Source organism: Temnothorax longispinosus, chromosome 6 (assembly GCF_030848805.1).
Source record: "Temnothorax longispinosus isolate EJ_2023e chromosome 6, Tlon_JGU_v1, whole genome shotgun sequence".
NCBI classification, from domain to species: Eukaryota; Metazoa; Arthropoda; class Insecta; order Hymenoptera; family Formicidae; genus Temnothorax; species Temnothorax longispinosus.
In genome coordinates, this window is record NC_092363.1 from 5,131,330 (window position 1) to 5,155,106 (window position 23,777).

At 37.4% G+C, this 23,777-nt stretch overlaps 4 protein-coding genes across 10 annotated transcripts; 2 read left to right on the top strand and 2 right to left on the bottom strand.

Annotated features, from left to right (window-relative positions):
- Positions 1–191: 191 nt before the first annotated feature.
- Positions 192–9,961, top strand: Psi (P-element somatic inhibitor). Of its 5 annotated transcripts, none has more exons than XM_071781866.1 (14): positions 192–547; positions 985–1,063; positions 1,178–1,360; positions 1,683–1,812; positions 2,890–3,147; positions 3,232–3,478; positions 3,621–3,827; positions 3,967–4,153; positions 4,338–4,495; positions 4,655–4,763; positions 4,844–5,005; positions 5,109–5,317; positions 5,393–5,679; positions 9,391–9,961. In XM_071781866.1, the coding sequence occupies exons 1-13, from the start codon at positions 464–466 to the stop codon at positions 5,651–5,653; spliced, it is 2,274 nt and encodes a 757-aa protein (XP_071637967.1). In that variant the 5' UTR covers positions 192–463; the 3' UTR covers positions 5,654–5,679; positions 9,391–9,961. The 5 variants fall into 5 exon arrangements, with proteins under 5 accessions (XP_071637967.1, XP_071637966.1, XP_071637965.1 ...); XM_071781865.1 differs by lacking the exon at positions 9,391–9,961 and adding an exon at positions 7,170–8,888; XM_071781864.1 differs by lacking the exon at positions 9,391–9,961 and adding an exon at positions 6,359–7,133.
- LOC139815179 (GMP reductase 1) lies at positions 9,741–12,696 on the bottom strand. The gene is made up of 6 exons (XM_071781882.1): positions 12,455–12,696; positions 11,401–11,520; positions 10,925–11,182; positions 10,596–10,784; positions 10,295–10,497; positions 9,741–10,197 (listed from the first exon to the last, which is right to left on the bottom strand). The coding sequence occupies exons 1-6, from the start codon at positions 12,539–12,541 to the stop codon at positions 10,002–10,004; spliced, it is 1,053 nt and encodes a 350-aa protein (XP_071637983.1). The 5' UTR covers positions 12,542–12,696; the 3' UTR covers positions 9,741–10,001.
- Positions 12,697–14,047: 1,351 nt separating this feature from the next.
- Positions 14,048–17,522, bottom strand: Fkbp59 (FK506-binding protein 59kD). 3 transcript variants are annotated; one of them, XM_071781880.1, is made up of 6 exons: positions 17,342–17,518; positions 16,721–17,059; positions 16,326–16,446; positions 15,994–16,241; positions 15,404–15,913; positions 14,048–15,058 (listed from the first exon to the last, which is right to left on the bottom strand). In XM_071781880.1, the coding sequence occupies exons 2-6, from the start codon at positions 17,054–17,056 to the stop codon at positions 14,891–14,893; spliced, it is 1,383 nt and encodes a 460-aa protein (XP_071637981.1). In that variant the 5' UTR covers positions 17,057–17,059; positions 17,342–17,518; the 3' UTR covers positions 14,048–14,890. The 3 variants fall into 3 exon arrangements, with proteins under 3 accessions (XP_071637981.1, XP_071637978.1, XP_071637982.1); XM_071781877.1 differs by having other exon boundaries at positions 17,307–17,516; XM_071781881.1 differs by having other exon boundaries at positions 14,932–15,069; positions 17,307–17,522.
- A 199-nt stretch (positions 17,523–17,721) lies between these two features.
- On the top strand, positions 17,722–23,459 carry LOC139815175 (uncharacterized). The gene is made up of 4 exons (XM_071781863.1): positions 17,722–18,602; positions 18,677–18,823; positions 18,900–18,995; positions 19,548–23,459. The coding sequence occupies exons 1-4, from the start codon at positions 18,462–18,464 to the stop codon at positions 22,335–22,337; spliced, it is 3,174 nt and encodes a 1,057-aa protein (XP_071637964.1). The 5' UTR covers positions 17,722–18,461; the 3' UTR covers positions 22,338–23,459.
- The last annotated feature ends 318 nt before the right edge of the window (positions 23,460–23,777 follow it).

Below are 23,777 nucleotides of genomic sequence, written 5' to 3' on the forward strand. Positions count from 1 at the left end.
ACTTCTCTATTTTATAGCCAATCAGTACAATCTGCTGCTGCTTTTCACTGCCCATGAAATTTCACCTTTATACCGCCAGAACTTTCGGAACGCATTCTCGACGGCTTCCCGCGCGTCACCGCGATTGCCGACGAATCGCGCGACGAGGGCACAACGAGGGCGCGAGTTTCCTCACTAAAACGGTCGCGCACCCAATGGTGGACGCTTGCGCCGTGCCGTTTTCCCCGTGAAAGTACGGTTCTTTCACTCGCCGAGTTCGCCGTAAACTTTTCCCTTCTTCGCGAACGGCGTCGCGCCGCCTCGTAAAAAAGCTTGTTCTCGCGTCCGCGAGCCGCCGTTTCCATTCCGTCTGCGCGCCAGAGCCCGCGACGGCGAGGCGGATCGTTGGACCATCGTTGGACCTAGACAGCAGCAGCAACGTGATTCAATCCCCCGACCCGTCCCGACAACTTCATGCACCAATATGAGTGACTACTCAGCGGTCGCGCCGCCTCAGAACTTCAGCCAGAGCACCGCGTTCGCGGCGGCACTCCAACGCGCCAAGCAGGTACGTGATCGCGCGACTCCGCGGCGGCGACGTCGATGACGGCGATGGGGGCCGTGCGCGTCTCCCGCGAGTGAGAGCGTCATGTCCTTCGGCGGCGGCGGCGGCGACTCGCGGCTGTTACCTCTCGGATCGGCCTATTTTACGCGGCACGATTCGGGAGAGTCTTATCCGTGACGTACGAGCGCCTCGTGGGCTAGACTGATCATTTGTAAATTTCCTAGTCCCAGAGCGATAAGATTAGTTTGTAACTTTGAGCAATTTTCTATTTTATGAGGGTAATCAGCTTGGCCTCTGAGAGTATAATATATGTGTAATATAATACTTGCGTATGATATTTTGGTTAACTGAAATATACTTAATGAAATGACTTGTACGATGACTCAATTTAGAAAGTAAAGCATTCTTCTGAATTTATGTCTACGATTTGATCGTTCCAGATTGCCGCAAAGATAAATCCAGGTGGTGCACAAAATAATCAGGATTCCAAATTGAAACGCCCTCTTGAAGACAGTTCAGGTAATATTTAAAATATACTTATAGATTTTTTTTCTATTTTATTGATAGAGCCAACGATCCACTTTGCAGACTGCGTTCTGTATTAACGTGTGCATTTACGTGTTGCGTTTTCAGAGCCAGAGGCTAAGAAAATGGCATCGTTAGTAGTAGATCCTTTGATAGGTATTCGTGGTGGACCCGCTGGCAATTCCCTTGGAGATGCGGCTGGTCAAGGAGCCAGACCACCGCAAGTTTCTTCCAATTTAGGTGGTATATGCAACGAAGACATCAGAGTTCCAGATAAAATGGTCGGTTTAAGTAAGTAAAATTATAGAAGAGGTCACTGGCATATTCTCTGTACAAATTTCGGCAATATGTTGTATTACAATCCGTTGTAATGATTTAAGAACTAGCTGTGGTTTATCATTTATTGTGACATATTTATAATATTACCATGTAAATTTTATAGTCTAAGTATTATTATATTGTGTTAATACAAAATCCTGTTGCATTTTGGAACAAATTTGGATATTGTTTTTGTTGTATTAATTGATTCTCATAATTGAAATGCAACAGTAGGAACATTATATATATATAATAAATATATAATTACGTTTAAGTGATAATAATGTATTTACAGTAATTGGCAGAGGTGGAGAACAGATAACAAGATTGCAAAGCGAAACAGGATGTAAGATTCAAATGGCACCGGAAAGTGGTGGGCTGCCTGAGCGTGTTTGCACGCTAACTGGTTCACGAGAAGCTGTCAAGTAACTTGTTTTCCCTTCTTATTTCGTTAATTTCAACTATTTTGTATGCAATGCAATACCATGACTTTATATCCACACAATGAATGATAAGAGTTTACTTTTGTCTGTTGGCCTTGAATGTTTGTCTTTTATGGAAATGGGGTATGATTATCGATTCAAGTTTTAAAGTTATAGACTGGAAAGTACTTTTTTAGTCAAAATTATTTATAAATCAGCCAAGCAAATCTGCTATCCTCCTTAAATTTTTATAGGGACATTTCACATTCTAATTTATTTAAGCGCGAATGTTTTTTCACCACACTCCCCATCTTGTCACATTCCCCCAAAACAATTGAAAAATCATTTCAAACTGCGATGTTATGACGACGTATAAATATTGCACAACGCTTTATACGATCTTATTTATTAGAAAATGTGATTGAATTGGGTTACGATTGATTCTGATAACAGCTTACATGTTAGTATATTTTATATATGCTACAATTTCATCCTAACATGCATTTCACAAATGTAGGATATATGCTTTTGCATATTGAAATTATGAAATGTTTTACAGAATCTTTATTTAGCTCCTGGATGCCAATAGCGGGTTCAAACTTGACTTTCTATAAGCTTCATAATTTCTGACCATTGAAAATTGATTAATGAGTTGACCTTTTGATTTAATAATTTTGTATTTACTAATAGTTTTTTGCTTTTAATAGGGTATGGAGAAAGAGAAAGGTGGAAGGAAGGAGGATAGGATATGCATGGGGACGTGTTAATCACAACATGAAGAGAATTTTATTTATTTATTTGAAACTGCTTATGATTAAATCTATATATGGCAATTTGATACCTATACATGGCATTTTGATACAAAATCTTTGAAACTTTTTATTATACCGTTTGAAAACTTTGATCATTAGAAAAGAGAAATATTACAAATGTGATGTATAATTTTGATCCGCAATAGATATTAGTGCATATTTATGTGTTGCAAATAAACTTGATTGTTGTACATTGATTAAATCTTTTGACACATGTAAAACAGTTTAGTTGAAAAAGTATTGTACATCCGTACTTTATGTGTTTCAGTCGTGCGAAGGAGCTTGTATTGTCAATAGTAAATCAAAGGAGCAGAAGCGAGGGAATCGGCGATATGAATATGAGTGGCAGCAGTGGCAGCGGAATGATGGGACATCCAGGATTTGTTGAAATAATGATTCCAGGTCCTAAAGTTGGTTTGATAATCGGCAAAGGGGGGGAAACTATAAAGCAACTTCAAGAGAAGTCTGGAGCTAAGATGGTTGTTATTCAGGAGGGGCCATCTCAGGAACAAGAGAAACCTTTGAGGTAAGACAAATAATCTTTCCTCTATGTAAAAACAATTGTCCTTCAATTTTATATACCGAGGCAATATGGCATAATTATTTAAAGTTCTGTGTCTTTCTGTAGAATAACAGGAGATCCCCAGAAAGTTGAATATGCAAAGCAATTAGTCTATGAATTAATAGCTGAAAAAGAAATGCAAATGTTTCATAGAGGAGGAGGAGGAGGAGGAGGAGGAGGAGGAGGAGGAGGAGGAAGAGGTGGTAGTGGGGGTGGTGGTGGTACCGAAAGGACAGGAAACTATTCTAATGATAGTGGTTTTAATCATGGTCCTGCAAATAGTGATGGAGTAGAGGTTAATAATTATTTTTATTATGTCACAAGCGATTGTAATTAAAAATGTTTGTTGACTTAAAATTTAACTGTACAGGGAGAAAGAGAAATAGAGAGATACATATTTTTATCTTTAAAATTTATAAAGTTATTATTTGACATAGGTACTTGTTCCAAGAGCCGCAGTTGGTGTCGTTATTGGTAAAGGTGGGGATATGATAAAAAAGATACAAGCTGAAAGCGGAGCTAAAGTTCAATTCCAACAAGGAAGAGAAGACGGCCCTGGCGATAGAAAATGTTTATTGTCAGGAAAGCATCAAGCTGTTGAACAGGCTCGTCAAAGAATTCAGGAGTTGATTGATAGCGTCATGGTATATATCTTGATATGTTTACGATTATTTTATTAGAATTATATTAGAATGCATATATGTCCACGAGCTAATACCGTAATCAATATTCTTTATTTATTTTTAACTGCAGAAAATCTATTGTTAACTTCCTTATTTTTAGAGAAGAGATGATGGTAGAACTAATATGGGAGGTGGCAGAGGTGGCCTGAGGGGTAATGGTTTTGGTGGCAATCGCAATCCAAATGAGTATGGGAGTTGGGATAGACGACAAGGCGGCCCTATGCAAGATAAAATTGAAACAACGTTTACCGTTCCTTCTTCCAAATGCGGCATTATAATTGGCAAAGGTTTTACTTTATTCACATGTTAATTTAAATGTGTTAATTGCACATATATATGTGCGTTGTTAAAGCTTCCTATCTTATTGATTTAAAATCTTAGTAATTTTATTCTTGATTTTATTTAATAAGTATGTAATGATGATGTTCTTCCTTTAAAATTAATTATCTTGCATTAAAATCTTTATTCTAGGTGGTGAAACTATCAAACAGATCAATCAGCAGACAGGAGCGCACTGTGAGTTAGATAGAAGGAATCAGAGCAATGAGAATGAAAAGATTTTCATTATTCGAGGAAATCCTGAACAAGTTGAACACGCAAAGAGAATATTCAGCGAAAAGCTGGGGATGGTTAGTTATATATATACCTACTTAGAACTTGATCCGTTCACTCGTTGTCTCAAAATCTCGGGTACTCCGCGCGTACTTGGTGCGAGACACCACCGTGTCTCTTGATGACCATTCTTATATAAGATATTTTTTCAATAACATTTTATTTATTATTTAAAGGGTCCAGCTGGTTCTTCATATGCTGGAGCGCAAGGAGCAGTCGGATACAATCCAAATTGGAATACAGGGTATCAAGCATGGCCAAATCAACCACAATCCAACGACGGAAGTATGTATGGCTTTATGATTCCTTATAGCATGCAAGAAGGTAAGTTTCAAATCTGTTATGCGATACATTTGCTCTTGCAGGCAATGCTAATCAAGCTCCTGTACAAGTCAATCCACAGACTGGTCAGCCAGACTATAGTGCTCAATGGGCGGAGTATTATCGTTCACTAGGCATGCACAGAGAAGCAGACATGATTGAGCAACAAGCGAAACAGGGAAAGCAAGATCATAATCAGCAAGGAGGTAAAAATCTTTACAGTTTTATATCACAAGGAAATCTTTACTGAGAGATTTACAGCATGATTTTTAGATTATTATGTAAAATTAATGAAATAAAATGTTTCAGGTAATTCGCAAAATCAGTCTAATCCACCGACACCCGGTTCTGCTGGGCCAAATCAACAGCCGCAGCCACAGACGCAGCCGCAACAGCAGGCAGGTGCCGCGCAAAATGGTGGTCAAGCAGATTATAGCGTGCAATGGGCAGAATATTACAGAAGCATCGGTAAAATAAAGGAAGCAGAAGCGATCGAAGCTCAAATGAAAGCGGGCAAGGTATTTCCTTCAAAATATAACGCTCAATATTGTTGTTTGCTGTTGTATTTTAACATCATGTATAATATTGTGCAGCTTGGAATGCAAGGGAACCAAATGACCCAGCAACAAATGCAGACTCTTCAGGGGCAATCGGCTGGTCCACCGGGTACCACTCCTAACGCGTTCCCTCAAGCTTATGGAAGTTATCCAACAATGAACGCTGGCTCCGCACCAACTGGTTATTACGCAGCGAATGCTGGATCTAATTCTCAACCACAGACGGGGCAGCAAAATCCTTCTTTCCCAACAGGATATCAGAATTATCCTTACTCACAGTCTACTTCTGAGAATTAAACTTCCATTTGAGAGAAAGGCAAGCTGTAAGTAAATTTTAGCGCAACAAACATGAATGAGCATACGGAAAATTATATAAAGCATAAAGTTTTAACGATATATTAAATCAAATTGATTATCATAAAAAAATTTATAGATCTTTATTTTGGCAAAAACTTTAATTCCGATGATTAAAAGTTCAGTAACTTGTTTGGTAGCGCTAGCATTTTAAAGAATGATGATTAGTTTAAATTTATATGATTTTCTAAGTGCTATAGTTGTTATACTAAGCTAATATAAATTTGAGTGTTGTTATATATTGATGAAATATATCAATTTAACATCAAAAGAAGTAATCATAATTTTTATTTTGTTTATGCCTGTTGTTTTGTTTATACCTTGTTTATACCTTGTCTATTTGAAAATTTTGTTTATTTAATAGTTTAATTATTTTTATTTAATTATATTTAATACTCATTTTTATATTGGCTTGATATTCCGACATATTATAAATCAATGGTGTAAGAATAAGAAAATGTTATTTACTTATAATCATTGAACCTCTTTCAGGGAATTTGATTTAAACTTTGCAAAACATGAAATTTTTGATAATTTCGTGGTTCATGCGAATATTTGAATAACGATACATTTTACACCTTTGAAATAAAATCTGTTCTTTTTGTATATGGGTCATCTCTTTTTACCATAATTATTTGTTTATTTCAGATAGTTTTCAGATAGCTTTCCATCGGGATGCGGTTAATATCTGCTATATCTCCATATAACTTTTATCATAAATAGTTGACTGCTTCATAATCTTCATATATCTTTGAGAATGTCATGAGAATCGATTATATTCTGTTTATACTATAAAACGTTTTGTGTTTTTTATATATACACGTATACATATACTATAGGATATCCCATCGTTCTAAGTTTAAGTAACAAAAAGTATCAAACAAGAGAAGTTTGATTGCAATTAATATTATAATATAGTATAAATATGATGTCTGTGTTCTACTTATACTATTGTATGTATTTTTGTTCCATAACATGTATTATTGTAATATAAGTTGAAGCTGGCAGGTGAAGCAGCGGGTCAGAAAGTGGAACGAGGGATCGACATCTGTACCATTTTATTGCCATCCTCTCTCTCTCTCTTTATCTTACTCTTTCTCTTACTCTTTCTCTGTCATTAAACTTGTTAAACTATATCCTTATAAATGCGTTGTTATGAACGATATATTAGTATATTTATCATATTAGATTATTATATATACCTTGATAAGACACTTATTTACCTGAGACACTCGTGTTTTATTATAACTATATAAAACTCTTGACTATATACGAAATGCTATATAATTGATGCAGCTGCCATGTGTTTTCATTATCCATGAAAGTTCTTCTACTTATGTATACGAAAGATACATGATATGACATTTATATATGCATATGTCCTATTGCACTTGTGTTAAATACAATGTTACTTTGGTTTTTCTTTTGCTTTCTCGTGAAATACCAATACTATTTTTAGATATTTGGAGCAGCCAATTAGAGAGGTTTACCCGTCCTACAATATGTCGTGGCATGGGACATCCTACAGTTTAAAATGTTTCATTCAGCATTAATCTACATGTATACAAAGGAATCAGGACCTGCGAACTGGAGATTAGTCGGACGGGATATATATAACTCATAACGTGGAATATAATTTACTAACAACATTCTAAACATTGCTTAGTCAGTATTACATGTGTTTTTATACGATATACATAACGAAATATATTGGCTCTTTATTTCCGAGTAATTAAGTATCAAAAGACTTTAACTAGTCATATGTAAAATATTTCAAATTTTTGTACATCTCTTTATTACATGCTTCAATTCATTTTCATAAGTGGATACAGAATATCGAAGATGGGAAGCTTCTTATCGTAGTTATAAATTCTTTGATAAACTTAGACCTCAGCAAAAACTGTATTGCACACGATTCTTTTCGCATGATCTTTATTTTTCATGTTAAGTGGGATAAAGTTTACTATTGAGATTGTGAAGTAAAATTGATCTTTCATTGATGGCAAATCAATTTTCAACACAATCTTAATTAGAACTTTAGTCCATTATACATATACAATATCGATGTGCTTCCCTATAATGATGTAACCATTAGTCCCGGTCTACAATAGGTGTTTTAAGCCCTAAGCCTTAAGAAATTGTTCAATCATAGTTGAATTTGAGGAGAATAATTTACTGTGATTGGTCAATTTCTTAGGGCTTAGGGCTTGAAACACCTATTGTAGACTGGGACTTATACTTTTCGATTTTGTCTTTAATATTTCTTGTCTACAATACGCAACTTTTAAAACATTCTCTATATAAAATAATGCATTAACTACTGAATAAGAAGAGATGAAATTTGAAATACATCTAATATCTGATATAATCTTTCTAGAGATATATGTTGTATTCATAAATAGTAAAATATCTATATAAACTTTCATATATTCTCCATGTATTTCTACATACTTATTCTTCGATGAAAAAGAAAGTTAATGAAAATCTTAGTATTTTGTTACAGTAATTTTACTCCGTTACAATTGAAAGCTAGGTAGGAATAATAAATAATTATATATTACTATTTTCTCAAGCCACACTTAGTATGATATTGAAAATTACACAGCGTTGAAACTCAATTATATCTTGAACTACAGTTTGGTTGTAATATTAGAAAGTCATCCATTTTTTAAATATAAAATTACATTAATATTATGCTTATGTTTATACAATTATGTCATCAGGAAACACATGAATAACTTTTAAAAGATATCTTCAAAAGTTTCGTCGTTCCTTAAAATAAAAAGGAAATTATTTCAAAATTAATAATAATTTTATGTTTGGCCTCGTTACTTATATATTTGATGTATAATATAAAAAAATGTATCTAGACATGTAACAATACTTTTTTTATGTTAGTATTTATATATTTTCCATGCATTAATATTTGTTAATAAAACAAATTTATGTTTTCATTTGGTATATTTTGTGGCATCATTTCGAATATATTTATAATTTAATTAAAAGGTACTTATATAATAAATTTACAATATGTTATGTTGCTTGAGAAATATTTCAAATAAGATATCAAAAAAATATATCGAATAATTATATAATTTTTCTCCTTTATGTTACTTTGAGTTTTATGGATAGGTACGTGCATATTCGAGACTTATCATAAATATGTATTGTCTGATATTTTTTTGCAGAAATTTTTAATTACAAATTACGTTCATAATATTTTTATCATTTGCATTGACATTAATTATCAAATAAAATTAGAATGGTAAAATATGATAAGATATATAAGATATAAACCAGGAACTTATACATGCATCATATCACGTTTAATTATTAGAAGGATTATTTGTATACAAGTTTCACAGACGTCGTATACGAAATCTATTTATTGCGATTATAACATAGGAATTATGATAGAATATATTAATAGGGAGGTTTTCCACTTCGTATATTAACATTGTTGGCAAGTATCTTAATCAATTACATTGTCAAACTTCTAGTATAACTTCTAGTCGGTTCTATAAATCTCGTGAATTATATTTTTGTTTCGTTATAATAGCACAATAATATTTTCTTTTTTCTTTTTTGCGTTTACTCGATCTTCTTTTATTAGTTGAAATTTTCCTGTTATCTTTTATACTTTTATGCACATAATTAATTAACATTGGCGAATGTTTCAGGAACAGGTGCAACAGAGAACTTTCCAGTTTCTCTGATCAAGAGAAGTAAATAGCAAATACGTACGAAAGATTTCCACTTATAAATAAAATTTCTGTAAAGTACTAAATAGGTAGAGCTTACTGTAGATACAGTGCACATTTCGTACAAGGTTTGTAAAATATATATGCATATTCATATTTCATAATAAAAAGAACAACGAAGTGTATAAATGCTGCCCATTCGTTGTTTAAATGTGAAATGTAATTAGAGATAATTAAATTAGGAGATAATTAAAGCATCGATTTGTTGCTGTAGGAGATTGATATATGATTGTTCGTAAGAGGATAACTACAATGATATAAAACGGCGCTTAATGTAACGAAATTTCTTTATTTGTGCATGAAGGATTATTGTATAACGTTCTTCCACATTTGAGCATACTTAAGGATTAATTCGTAATACTTAAACGCGTCATTACACGATACAGCGTGGTAAATATTTTACAAGACTGCATTTTCACCCATATATATAAATATTATTTGCCAGCAAATAATACGCGATCAACAAATATTGGCGTTTAAAACTTTCTTTCCTAAGCCTCTTTTTTTTACTAATTTAATAATCATAAGCTTTACATTTCTGGGGGAGGTCCGTACATGGGATTTAATTGTTGCGTGCAGCGTATAAACGTCGCTCGTCGCGGTAATTCGCGCAAACGTTCGGCCCCTGTGTAAGTACAGGCGGATCTTAGGCCGCCTAATATGTCCAGCACAGTGTTTTCGACCAAACCTCTGTAAGGCACTTCGACAGTTTTCCCTTCTGAAGATCTACGCATTGAAATAAGTGCGGGGCAAATTTTTTCGTTAATCATCTTGACACACGTATACTTGTTTGTAGCGCTACGACAGTTGTCGCAGTTCTCACCTGTAGTCTGCAACACCACCGACGTGCTTCTTCATTGCTGTATTGGAGGACATACCGTAAAAAAGTTTCAACTTCTTTCCGTTCTTTTCTATAACTTCGCCCCCGCATTCGTCGTGACCCGCGAACATTCCACCCGCCATGACGAAGTCCGCGCCGGCACCGAACGCTTTCGCTAGATCTCCGGGACAGGTACACCCACCGTCCTGAGGAATAAACACGTTAATACGTTAGATGAAAGCGAGGTACGTCTACGATTACATTCGTGCCAATTGCGATAGAGAATGTAATAATAAATATTTACGGCGATGATGTGGCCCTTCAAGCCATGCGCCGCATCCGCGCATTCAATCACGGCGCTCAATTGCGGATAACCGACGCCGGTTTTCATTCGCGTTGTGCAGACAGAACCCGGGCCAATTCCTACTTTAATTATATCCGCTCCTGAGAGTATTAGTTCCTCCACCATTTCCCCTGTCACAACATTTCCTGCCTGTAGCGGCAGCAATTAATCTTTATGTTTAAATACGAGGTATACGTATTTAGCGATTGAATGATAGCGACGCTTAAAAATCACCGACCGACCGATCGTATTTCTATACTGAAGATAATAAGACGTTCGATTGTACTTACAATTATAGTGTGGTTCGGATATTGCGCTCTTACTTTTCTCACATATTCCACAAAATGTTGCGAGTATCCGTTCGCAACGTCCAGGCATATAAATGACAATTCCGGCACGGCTTCCAAAATGCTCGAGAGCCGTTCGTAATCTTCGTTTCCTGTCCCCGAGCTGGCCGCTACATTTTTTACGCAATCGGGATTTAGCGCGACAAAGCCTTTCCATTCATCTGCGGTATAATATTTATGAACCGTAGTAAAAAGACCATGCTAAAAGAATGTGCACAATGAGTAAGACAACGCATTATCATATCAGAACGATTTTATTTATATGATCGCATATTAATGTTTGTTATACGAAAAGTTTTTGATTTATATCTGTTTAATGTATGCAGATATTATGTATGAGGAAAAAGAGAGCCCGTTAAAAAATCTGACAAATTCATTGAAGGAAAAACTTTGATATTTATTCCGAAATGGATTTTTACCTTTGATAAAGCTTTTGCCATTTCAAACGTGCCAACTGTGTCCATATTAGAAGCCATCACGGGAATTCCTCTGTATGTTTGTTTGGAATTGCGAAATGTGATCTCTCTGAAAAGGTCTACCTGAAATGTGAGTCAAAGGAAATATTGATATTATTTTTATTATATATTTAAGTGTTGAGACAGATGTTGAGGACAGTAATATTTAATTCATACTACACACACACACCCATATATATATATATATATATATATATATATATATATATATATGAATTAAATATATTTTATATAAATATATTTAAAAAAAAATATATATATATATATATTTAATTATATTAGATTATTATTTTACATGTGTATAACTTTTTATATTTTTACACACACACAAAGATATAAAAAGAGTAACAATTTTACGTAGAACAGAAGTGTGTGTTAAATTAATAAAATTAAAAAATTCATTATGACATAATACGTGCAAATATCACCAACAATTTCATTACAGTGTATAGTCATAAAAATGCAACGATATAAATCACTCTTGTTAATCTTTAATTTACGTGAATTTTCTCATAGAAATGTGCGGGACGTATAATAAAAATCGGCACTGTCGACGTAAGACGGCGGGCCGGACGATCAACCGACAGGAAGTCGGCCGTATTCGTGAGAAATTAAATCAATATAGAGATGGTTTTGGGCGCCTGAGGAGGGACCATAAATTCGGGAGCTTCGACCAGCGATCGCGCGAACGCGAACATTCTGCAATCGGCGCGTAATCGACTTGCACGCACACAACGCGTGCAATCCGTCGAATTCGAGCGATCGAATTTTTGAAATCCAAGCGTAATTGTATCCCGAGAAATACACTCTCTGGTATGTCCCGCGATATTGCGTGGTGGATAATGTCGTATTTTTTTTTCTTTTTCTCTTCTCTCTCTCTCTCTCTCTCTCTCGCTCTCTTTCCTCTCTCTCGCCGGAGACACGCATGCAATTATTCCCGGACGCGACGAGGAACGCGAATTCCGAATTAACACGCCAATTACATAAAGGCTCTCACATCCGAACGGCTCTTCAGCGTGCTCCGTTTCGGGCGCAGCAGCACGTCCTTAAAGTCCAGCTTTATGTCATTTATTATGTTCGGCATGACGGCGCGTGGACCACCCTCGGCGGCCTCGAATCTAGCAGACGACTGTCCCGGACTCCGCTCACTATACTCGTCGACGCACCGCGAGACGTGCTATACACTGTGGGGAGAACCCGTGACCGCGGACGTTCTTGCACTGGCTGGTGCCACCCAGGCATGGCACATCTGACACGCCGCTCGAGGGAGGGAGAGAGAGGAGCTATTTTCGTCCCTCTCTCTGTCGCCCCTTATTGAACCAGGGCGGTGCGGTCTCGGGGGCGCCTCCAGAGTCGCGATCTCTCCTCGCGAATCTCTCCCGAGATTCAGAAATGCAGGAGAGAAACATTGATCCGCCGCTCGAAAGAATCCCACCTGCCCCGAAATTTATCAGAGACCCGACATGAATTAATAACAAAAGCAACAAATCTGAGTTTATCTCGATCTGAATTAATAACAGAGACAATGATTCTCCACGAGAAGGGATGTCCCTCATCTGTTCCAAAACGTACGCGAAATATCGCTGAATGTGAAATGCCCGCGGTAATTTTGAGCATTTTCCCGTTTTTCCATTACGATTTTTCTGTCAAGTCATTCTATTTTTTACGAAAGATGCGGTCGCGGCGCATAATCCGGATTTTTATTCACGCTGGACGAACGCCAGTCGGCGGTCGACGCCGCATTGCGCAAAAGTCCCGATCTCGACGATGGCTCGGATGATCGTGAGCCCATCCCTGCGGGCATCCACGTGTGTGCATATGTGTAATGTACTAATAACGAAGATAACATATCAGAAAGTCTAGACGACACGTCTAGACAATTGAGGAAGCTTACTTTTCCAGTTGAACGTTTACTTAGCGAGTATATCAAAGAATGCTCGGCGTACAAGATTTTTACGTTTTGATGATTAAAGTCGCTATACATTTTATATCGCAAATTCTATGCTGCAAAATACGTTGGCGAAACTTTCTCAAAGCAGAAAAATTATTAAAAATTTTAATTAACGACATATTCTGAATTAACGACAATTTGTTACGCGTATCACATATCTGTCAACCGTGTCGTTGTTAAGATATCTATTGTACTAAGTTGACCTGAGTTAAAGTCTATTAAAACATCGAAAGATACTAAGTTGACCTGAGTTAAAGTCTATTAAAATATCGAAAGATAGGAGATAGGTTTTATTGGACGTTACAATCACTGGTTAACTTTGCGTCAGTCAAGGAGGTCAAGGATAACTGATTCAAACTGGAGCAATAGTTGTTTATAAATATTTAAAAAGAAATCTTAAGCGTAAACTATATTAAAGTATGCAACGTCGTATTTAAAGAGTTATATATGTATATTTCAAGAGAATTTGGGTCGCAAAAGCATTTTATTATAACATTATGTAAAAGGGAAATAATATAGACGTCTTATTTTGTGTACAGTAGAAACTGTTTTGGTTCCGAGATATGAGAAAATCAATTTTTGTGCTAGAAATTCTATTATATTCTATGTAAGTTTGTCATATATAAAATACATGATACATAAATTTGTATTATCTAATTTATTGAGAAAGATCAACTTCGTTTACCGATAAGAAATTATGGGTAAGGGGATTAGAGATTACGATATGACAATCTAATGGAATGACATTTGAATTTTCATCACATTTTCTTATATTTAATTCCGCAATGTTCTTTTCTAGTTCTATAACGTCGTACATAATTCACGAATCAGTGCAGATGACATAAGAAAGAAATGTATATCGCTGTGAAAGTTATTTTTATACAATTGTAACCGGTGTACATCATCAAGTTTACATATTCCTTTTATACCGATGTACAAATGGTTCTCTTAATTTCTGATTCCATGCGCATTCATTCACGAAAGACTATTTGCATATTAATTCATCAATTCTTTTCTAAATCTACAATATACACAGTAATGATCGACGTATTAAAGTTTAAACAATGGCACTACATTATAATGGAATAGTATGACTTGAGATACAATTTCGTGATTGGTGCACATAATTTTACAGAAGGAAATTTATAAAAAGTACTGCATTGATAAAATTGTATTTTTATAACAATATGAACAACATGCATTTAACTCCTCGAGGGACAGTATGCTTAAAATATTTTTGTAATTAACGCCACGCGGATGTTTAAGTACAGTAAACTTTCGGATATGTTGACCAACACAAATTCTACGCGTTAAAATTAAACACTTGACGTTTCAGTACATCTAACATGCAATTTTCAATTTTTGTAAAAGATAGCAGTACTCTTAGAAGGCACAGAAAATAAAGATTGACGGGACCTCAATTCGTTGGCAGTTACGCGGGGCAGTGTAACGAAAGAGAAAGAACATTCTAAGAGCCACTGTTTACATATTTTTGAATTCACCAGAACCATTAGCGTTGAGCATGAGTATGTTAGGATTTTCCTTTTCAAAGGCAGTCGCGTCTCTGCCTCCGGGTCTTTCTTCCTGTCCCCATTCTCCTAGAGTCTCGCGCATCACATCTGGCTGTTCCTTCAGTTTTTGCTCCTCCTTCTGTGAGATTACTAACGGTTTATGGTCCAACGCAAACACAATCGACAAGTTAATTTTTACGATTTATTTGAATTTATTTAAATTAATCAGCCTTTATATCATTCATAATATTTATAACAAAATGCAGAGCCTATGATATTGCATGATACTTTCTATATTAAAATACGAATGATCGATATTCAAGTGTATTTGTTGGGCATTGCAGAGAACATTTCAGTTTCAAATAGCTAAATGTTTATAACAAATTTCATGACCAACACCAATGATACGAAAGCTCGGCTACGTGAAGAGAAGGTATCGCGTATCGATTAAAAACGTTATTCAACATTATTGTTTCTCACAAACCTGTTTATCTTCCTGCGCAAACTTATCGAACATGTTCGCGTAAAGTTTCTTCTCTTTAGCTAATTGCTTCTTAATAAGAGAATTACAGATTAAAATTTGTTTAGACGCGGCCGTATTTTTCGGCTGTACTTTTAGAACCTCTTGGAAATCGTTAATAGCGATTTCAGGCGATGCAAGCCCAAGGTGCGCTTGTCCTCTTCTGAACAATGCCTTCTCATTCTGCGGATCCAGTTCTAGAGCTTTGCCACATTCTTCCTTGGCCAAAAGGTTTTCATTGGTTTTCAGATAACATAGAGCGAGGTTTAAGTGAGCCGCTACTAGGAGACTGTCCCTCTCCTTTTTGAGATCGTCCGTGAAATCTGTCACGACATTTAAATACTTGGGGACTTTCTGGTACACTTTAATGGCCAGATTGATTTTATTGGATGTCAAGTACTTCGTCCCTTTCTCTTTCTGCATCTTTGCTTGTTCTATCTTTTCTTCTGGCTTCATTGACCATATACTTGTCTCCTGTAATAAATAATATTCAGTAATTAAGAAAGTTACAGAACTATAGAGGCAAGTCCATCTTTAATAATAATCGCAATTACCTTCTCAAAATTTTGTAACTCCACTTCATACTCCACGTCCGCATTTGGCGGAATTTTGTATTTCGGATTTCCTTCCTCCTTAAATGCATGTTTACTTTTAATTAACAGCCTAGATTTCTCGCCTTTTAAAAAGCGCGGCAGCGCTAATTCTACACCCTCCACAATTCCTACATCTTCTCCTTCTCCGAGGATAAATTCTATCTCTCTGTCTTCAAATACTTCATCATTGTACTTTCCAACCAAGTGTACTAAGGACATATACAGAGTTTGTTAGATGAAGAGAATATATGACACGTATTTCACATTTAAGACTGTCAAATCGTGATACTAACTCTTTACAGTGCTGCCGTCTTCCGGATTAGCATAGTTTTGGCCAGCAACAAGTTGGAATCTCTGAATACTCTTATCTTTACCCGGACTTAGATCTTCTCCGCACCAGTCAAGCAATTCAACCTAGAAAAACATATATATATATATATATATATATATATATATATATATATATATATTAGAATATGATCGACAGTTCTCTAATATTTATGTATAATAAAATTAATTATATTAAAATATATGTATCTCTTATTGAATATTATACATATTATAATATGCATGTTGAAATACTGCTAATTTACATGCAGATAATGACTAATACATTATAAAACTTTGCAGAATCGCAGGAGCTTGTCTTAAGCAACGATCAGTGGTATCGATTAGTATCTATACTCACTTCAAATTTCAATGTAGCGTCAGGTGGAATTGACGGCGGACTACCCGACTTGCCATAGGCATATTCGGGGGCGCACGTCAGCACAGCGATCTCACCCTTCTTCATGCTGGCGATGCCGATGTCCCATGCTTTGATGACGCTGTTACTTCCGACAACAAATTTGAACGGCTTATCTCTGTCTCTGCTGGAGTCAAACTTCTCGCCGTTCAACAGAGTGCCGGTATAGTGGACTTTCACCTTGCAACCGTTCGTAGGAGTCTCATCGCCAACACCTTCCTTGATGATCTCCTTCAACACACCCCTGTCCTGTGCGGGAGACAAATCTATCTCGGCCATCCTCTGCGGGAGTGAGAGAGAAAAAAAAGCGATTATTAAAACACCACAAGGAGGCTTTTCTCGCCGCGACGATATCGAGGTGCTACTCCAACCGAGTCCGCGCGCGTTCTTTCCGCGCCGAACCTTCTCGACTCGGAGATGCTAATGTGGCGAATATGTTAATGACGGAGGAAATGACTTCGCAAGTCGTGCATTCGTTTACCGATATGCATTATGTGTGAAAATATGAAAACCGAACGAAGATACGTACGCTCTGCGAAATAGAATGCGTTCAAGGGTACACACGTTACAAAACGTAGCGGAGAAATTATTCGTTCCAAGCGTAACCACACCACGCGTCGTGCACCGGCTCCGCGCGAAACAACGATGCGGATCGATCCCTTATTACAATCGTGCACCGGCGGAAATCGATTTCACGGAATTTACTAGAAAATATCCGGTGTGTCGTATCCTCGACAGTCGATATTTTCGTTCTCGGTCGCATTTCCGAAATCTTTTCGTTCGGCCGTTTGATTTGCAGCGTCGAAGATTCCTGCATTGCCGACACCGCGAGTAACTCTTCTGCAGATTTCTACATTATCGACCTCACTAATTATCATCTTTATTTTATCGTGTCTTTTTTGAGAGAAAACTTTTGTTTGAGAGAAAATTATTTGTTAATTTAGCGATATTATTGTACAGTGACGAGATTTAATTCAATTCTTTCTCATTGTGGACTCGGCGTATTTTTATTTCGGCGATTAAAGCGTCAGTAAGCCCGAACCAAATTAATATCGATTGGACGATTGCTATTATCAGCGTTTTTCGAATTATCTGCGCAACAACAATCGACACAGAAGGTCTATTTCGGTCGGCTCCTCGAGGAATACGCGGACGAATGGGCTCTCGAATTTGATGCGGGTCAGACCAATAAAGTGGCCGCGTCGCGAAGCGTCCCGCGGCACTCCGCCAATCGCCACGGGCCGTTTTCATCTGACGCCACTACGCGAATTCACGCGACACGCGATTACGGTCGAGAGTGCGCCATATTTTCGTTCCGCGCGCGCTTTGCGGCGCGGAGTTTGCCGTGAGAGATCTGTTATGGCGAACGTTTCCTGCTTCGGCGGCGAGTGATCGTGTTTCGGTCGAACGAGTCGAGTGACGAGCGGGGTGTTCCGTTGGACGGATACAGCGGCCGAGAGAACATTGGAGATCGTCGTCGGCCAGGATCGCGCGTCGCGTCCAGCTACGTCCGCGCTCGTAATCGAGCGACGGAAAGAGGACCGAATAGGTTATTGATGGCGAAGCGCGGGCACCCGCCGCGCGAACACGACCAACGTATTTGTCGTTGTTGAGCATCGTTCGAGAGCTCACACGCGTTTTTCCGGGGCCGGGTTTCCACCCGCAATCGCCTCCCGTTGAAGCGATGTCGGACGAGCCGTCAAACATGGCCGAACGGCCAAGCCGCTGTCGAATTTGCCTGGCCGATCACGGCTGCATGACCAGTCTGATGAGTGACCGTGTGGAGGGCAAGCTCAAGGATCTGATCAAGTGCACTTGCATCGACGTAAGTCTTTTTACTTAGCTTTGTGTCTCGTGAGTTCTATCGAACGGCTTGATTCATATTTGTTTTTGCCGTAGATCAAGTATGAGGAGAATCTACCCGGAGTCGTGTGTCACGTGTGCTTATATAAGCTGGATATGTGGGGCGAGTTCAAAGAACGGTTTGTACAGTCCAACAAAGCCCTCTTGGAACAGCTAGAGGTATCAGAAACGTCTGATAATGCTGTAAGTAGCCCTAGTACCTTTTTGCTTCGTAGACTTTTGCATCGCTTCGGCGTAACGTTCTTCGTTTTCATCTTAGATTAAAGATCCTGCTTCTAAGGATGAAAGTTGTACGACGAAGAATGCGAAGAGGAAACGTAAAATCGGCGAGGATAATATTTCAGACACTGAGAAGGTACGTCTTTAAATTCCATAATTTATTAATTCTGTTTCGTGACATTTTCTCAACGTTATATTCATCTTTATTTTTGTATGCTGATAATCATGACAATTTATGCATTAAGTTTCATTCATGTTTTACGGAATTGTAAAGTTGATACATCCAAGAGTTACTTGTGACAATAAAAAAAATAATCGTCTTTAAATTCTATAATTATTAATTCTGTTTCGTGACATTTTCTCAACGTTATATTCATCTTTATTTTTGTATGCTGATAATCATCGACAATTTATGCATTAAGTTTCATTCATGTTTTACGGAATTGTAAAGTTGATACATCCAAGAGTTACTTGTGACAATAAAAAAAATAATCGTCTTTAAATTCTATAATTATTAATTCTGTTTCGTGACATTTTCTCAACGTTATATTCATCTTTATTTTTGTATGCTGATAATCATCGACAATTTATGCATTAAGTTTCATTCATATTTTACGGAATTGTAAAGTTGATACATCCAGGAGTTACTTGTGACAATAAAAAAAATAATCCAATTGTTCTATTTCAGAAAAAATCAAGGATAGACACTGCGAATGGTACTTGTGACACAGATGAAGTTATACTAGATACAATATGTATATCGTCAGAGGATAATGAAGACGAACCAGATTCATCTAAGCCAAAGAAGAACGACGAGAATCATGCGGAAGGTAAAACGTATTCCGGACCAACAAGAGCTAGATTGTTACCCGCGAGACGCGGCAGAACTATCGAACGGAGGAAGGCATCCACGAGGCGTTGGGTAGAGAGGAAGAAGGCGCTTTTGGCTGCAACTGGGGAAAACGTGTCTGACACGGATTCCATAGCTTCCGACGACGTGCAATTATCGCCCGTGCAAAAGGCTCGAGCGAAGACCAATGCGGATAAGGAAACGGAAAGGCAGAAGAAGGTAGCGAAGGTGCTGAAAAATCTAGAGACGAATCTTACGGAAAAGTACATCGGGATTCGTGATGGAGACACGGATTCCGACGCGCGCAGAACGAGATTGAGCAAGGAGCTGCATTTGCAACAGAGAAACAAAATATCGTTGATGAACAAAATCAGTAAGGAACACCCTGTCGGGAGAAATGGATCCTCTCTGGACACCTCGATGGAAAGAGAGCACTCTCCGACTTCATTAACGGATAACGTTGCATTAAGCGTTCGTACGAGGAAGTCCAAGATACAGAAGAATGACGGACAAACTTTTACGCCTCAATCGGTGAAATCCGAGCTAGTGATCGGTGACACCAAGTTCGCTGTAACGTCAACGTTGATTCTCGTGGATCCATCGAACCTTAATTCATTGGACGTTAATAATTTGCCGAAGGATTCTAAGAATCCTAGCCCGGACGAAAGCAATCGGGAAAAGAATACCGATATCATCGACGCGGTTCAGCTACGTAGAGTAAATCCCGTGAAGACCAACGCGAACAACAAGGCCAACAGCAAGTCCAAAAACGAGCTTGTCGAAAGATGTTTGAATATCGAAGTAGAGGGTCATGAATTGATGGTTCTGAAACGCGTACAATGCGAATTGGCGGATTTTGTCAAGAATGAAATGAAGCACAAGATACTCGGCACGAGCGACGGCGCTGCGAAAATGGATAACTTCAAAACTGACAGTGTCACCTGCACCCGCCAGAAACTCGACCAGAAGTTGAAGGATATAATAGAATTAGCTATAAAGAAAAATATCGAGCCTTCTACGACAAGACAAATGGCCGACGTATGCAGCCAGGAATCCACCAGGTTTTCACCAGCGTTGATAAAGATGGCTGTGCACTCGCCTAGGTATCAGCCGAAAGTTGTAATAAAACGCCTAGATACAGTAAAGGAGAGTAAGCATTATAACGTTAATAATTCTCACGTGATCAAGTCGACCGCGCGAAGGGGCAGGGGCAGGGGCAGAGGCAGGGGCAGGGGCAGGGGCAGGGGCGCCGGGCCGTTCAGTATAAGCCGGATCACTCGTAAACGTCAAAGCGTACCTCCGGTAAGGTACAACGATTACAACGTCAGTGCATTGGACTCTGATTCCGATGCATCGAATGATAATGAACATGCAGCCATTTGCGAAACGCCCAAGGCAACTAACTCGAGAACGTCTATGATGACGAGACAGTCGGCGATCAATATTGGCAAACCGATGGAAAACAAACAAGATAAACAGACGGTTGAGGAGACTAACAGGGTAGAGGGTGCCATAACTGAGTCTCATATGTGCGGGCTATGTGGACTCACGTTCCAAACCCGCAAGGAAGTCGACGCGCACATTCTTAATCACAAGGCTGCATCGGATATCTCTACCGTGCAGATCGAGTTGCAAAACGATCAACAAGCGACTTCGCTCTCGCAGAACCCGCGACAGGGCAAGCAGAAGATGATGCGCTGTAAGAGATGTCACGAGGTAGTCGAAGCACGTCTCGTGAAGACGCACGTGTGCAAAACGTCGCAACACAAATGTTACGTCTGCAATTCCATATTCCGTACGAAGAACCTTCTCGCGAAGCACTTGGAGGGCCACGATCATTCCGAATTCAACATAGAGAACGCAATCGGGAACAAGAAGTTCAGCAGTGCTGACACGTTGTTGAAAATGCTATCGGTCGCATCCACGTCACCGCAGAAGGATCAAGCCGAGGAAAATGAAACCGCGACAAAAACGCAGACTGTTGTAAGTGAGAAAAATGACATCCAGTCAGACAAGATAAGTAGCACAGGCGTGAAGCTGGATAGCACTGAAAACATCGCAAAGAAGCCTAAAGAAACGTACACCTGTTTCGTGTGCGACAAGATCTTCACGGACGAGGAAGTACTGAAGGATCACTTACAGAAGCACTGCGACGATCTGAGCGAAGGGGAGCAGAGCAATAGCAAGGAGCAGTATCAGTGCGGTATTTGCAGCAAGATTTTGGAATCGGATGAAGCGTTAGAGGAGCACGTTGGCAAACACTTGTTCGACGATGAGGACGACAACCCGAATCTGATTAGCATAGACCAAAGCACCAATGACGGTAATAATAAGTCAAAGGAAACCGAGGCGTATCAGTGTGGCCAGTGCTCGGCGACGTTTGATTCGGAGATGTTGCTGGAGATGCATATGCAGGAGCACGAGGAGGAAGTCGCGATAGCGGAGTGGGAGAAGCAAGGGATGAAGGTTTATCAGTATCAATGCATGCTTTGCGACGAATTGTTCAACGCGGAAAAGGAGTTGGCGGAACATTTGGATATACATAATGCAAACGCGCAAGTATGTGTGTTGTGTGACAAGCCGTTCCGCACGCTGGAGGACCTACAAGAACACGTTGCGACTCATTGATGTATCAAATCTGTATTACGTAATATGTTTGGGGAATAATGAGCAGATAAAATTCTGTTACGATGTTTGTTATTATGATTGCTACGAGATCTGCCAATAATATGGATATAAAAATTTTCTGTACTAAATGTACATGCTAGCCATATATTTGATTATAGTATTTGAAATTTAAAATTTTCCATGTTTACATGCATAAGTGATTCTATATAAAATTGTAATATAATTTATAAAAACGCTGTATTTTATGCGCGTGTTTGTAATTAATTAGAATTTAGAAATTATTTAGTTTGGAAGACATTAAATTTCATTTCACTTATTATGATGCGAACAACGTCGAGAAGAATGTATTTGTTTGATTTTAATTCAAAAATATTACACTCTGAGTTCACGCCTTTAATTAAAAGTGCTGTTTAGATATATATAAGTTTTGGAAAGTTTATATCCTAGAATATGAAGTTCATTTATGTTTTAGAAAATATGTCAAATTATAAAATTCTAGAGATATATATACTTTCCATTATACATATGTAGAAAAGAGAGGAGGAGAAAACAAACATAAGAAGAAAACAGCTTTTATGCAAGACAACCGTATTACTTTGCTGATGCATGAGCGTATTTTATCTTTATGTTTAAACCTTCTTATGAATAGAGATACACATTGATGTAAATATATCACACAGAATGTAAGTTGCTTAAGTTGTCAGATTTTGAGATATATAGCCCTAGCTAAATAATATATATATATATATATATTATATATATAAAAATTTCATTGTGTAAAATGAAATTTATATATATATATATGTAATGAAATAATATATATAATGAAATTTTTTCATAAATTTACTAGGGCTTTCTTTGCAATATTTTCATTCGCAATGATAATGAAAAAAAATGTTCGTTTTTTCTCTCCGAAGAACTCGAAACTTTATACATACTTTATTATCACACTGATGAAGAAAACAGTTTATTTTCCGTAATTGTTATTTAAAATATACAACTGCGTGTAATACTGTATACTTGACATCTTATTGAAAAACTTTGTTAAATATAGATAACAGCATTAAATATATGAGTATAATATAAGTAAGCGAATGTTACAATATATTTTATTAAGAGAGATTATTATTCTTCTTTTTAATATAATTAATAATATAATCACCTGTGTAATTATTAGTGATAGATATGGAAAACAATCCACACAAGATAAAGTTCTGTTAAGTATAAATAATTTACATTGAAGAATTCTAAGAAATAATTGTCTTAAAAAGAGAATTTTTAAGTTTTGCCTGATATAGAATGAGAAAATAGTTTTTATTAATTTTTGATTTTGACAATTTCTAATATGTCAATATAATGCGTTTTACATAGCATTTCGATGTTATTCTGAATTCAAATACAGGTAATTGCGTTTTTATTTCCAACAAGACATTTTTGTTT

Excerpts from the sequence above, each read along its gene's own strand:
- Psi (XM_071781866.1), top strand. The coding sequence starts at position 464 with ATGAGTGACTACTCAGCGGTCGCGCCGCCTCAGAACTTCAGCCAGAGC. Across the intron at positions 548-984 it reads CACTCCAACGCGCCAAGCAG|ATTGCCGCAAAGATAAATCC; the intron begins GTACGTGATCGC and ends TGATCGTTCCAG. Across the intron at positions 1,813-2,889 it reads GGTTCACGAGAAGCTGTCAA|TCGTGCGAAGGAGCTTGTAT; the intron begins GTAACTTGTTTT and ends TATGTGTTTCAG.
- LOC139815179 (XM_071781882.1), bottom strand. The coding sequence starts at position 12,541 with ATGCCGAACATAATAAATGACATAAAGCTGGACTTTAAGGACGTGCTG. Across the intron at positions 11,183-11,400 it reads TGGCAAAAGCTTTATCAAAG|CATGGTCTTTTTACTACGGT; the intron begins GTAAAAATCCAT and ends ACATTCTTTTAG. Across the intron at positions 10,785-10,924 it reads ATCCGAACCACACTATAATT|GCAGGAAATGTTGTGACAGG; the intron begins GTAAGTACAATC and ends CTGCCGCTACAG.
- Fkbp59 (XM_071781880.1), bottom strand. The coding sequence starts at position 17,056 with ATGGCCGAGATAGATTTGTCTCCCGCACAGGACAGGGGTGTGTTGAAG. Across the intron at positions 16,447-16,720 it reads ACGCTACATTGAAATTTGAA|GTTGAATTGCTTGACTGGTG; the intron begins GTGAGTATAGAT and ends ATGTTTTTCTAG. Across the intron at positions 15,914-15,993 it reads AGTTACAAAATTTTGAGAAG|GAGACAAGTATATGGTCAAT; the intron begins GTAATTGCGATT and ends TATTTATTACAG.
- LOC139815175 (XM_071781863.1), top strand. The coding sequence starts at position 18,462 with ATGTCGGACGAGCCGTCAAACATGGCCGAACGGCCAAGCCGCTGTCGA. Across the intron at positions 18,824-18,899 it reads CAGAAACGTCTGATAATGCT|ATTAAAGATCCTGCTTCTAA; the intron begins GTAAGTAGCCCT and ends TTTTCATCTTAG. Across the intron at positions 18,996-19,547 it reads ATATTTCAGACACTGAGAAG|AAAAAATCAAGGATAGACAC; the intron begins GTACGTCTTTAA and ends GTTCTATTTCAG.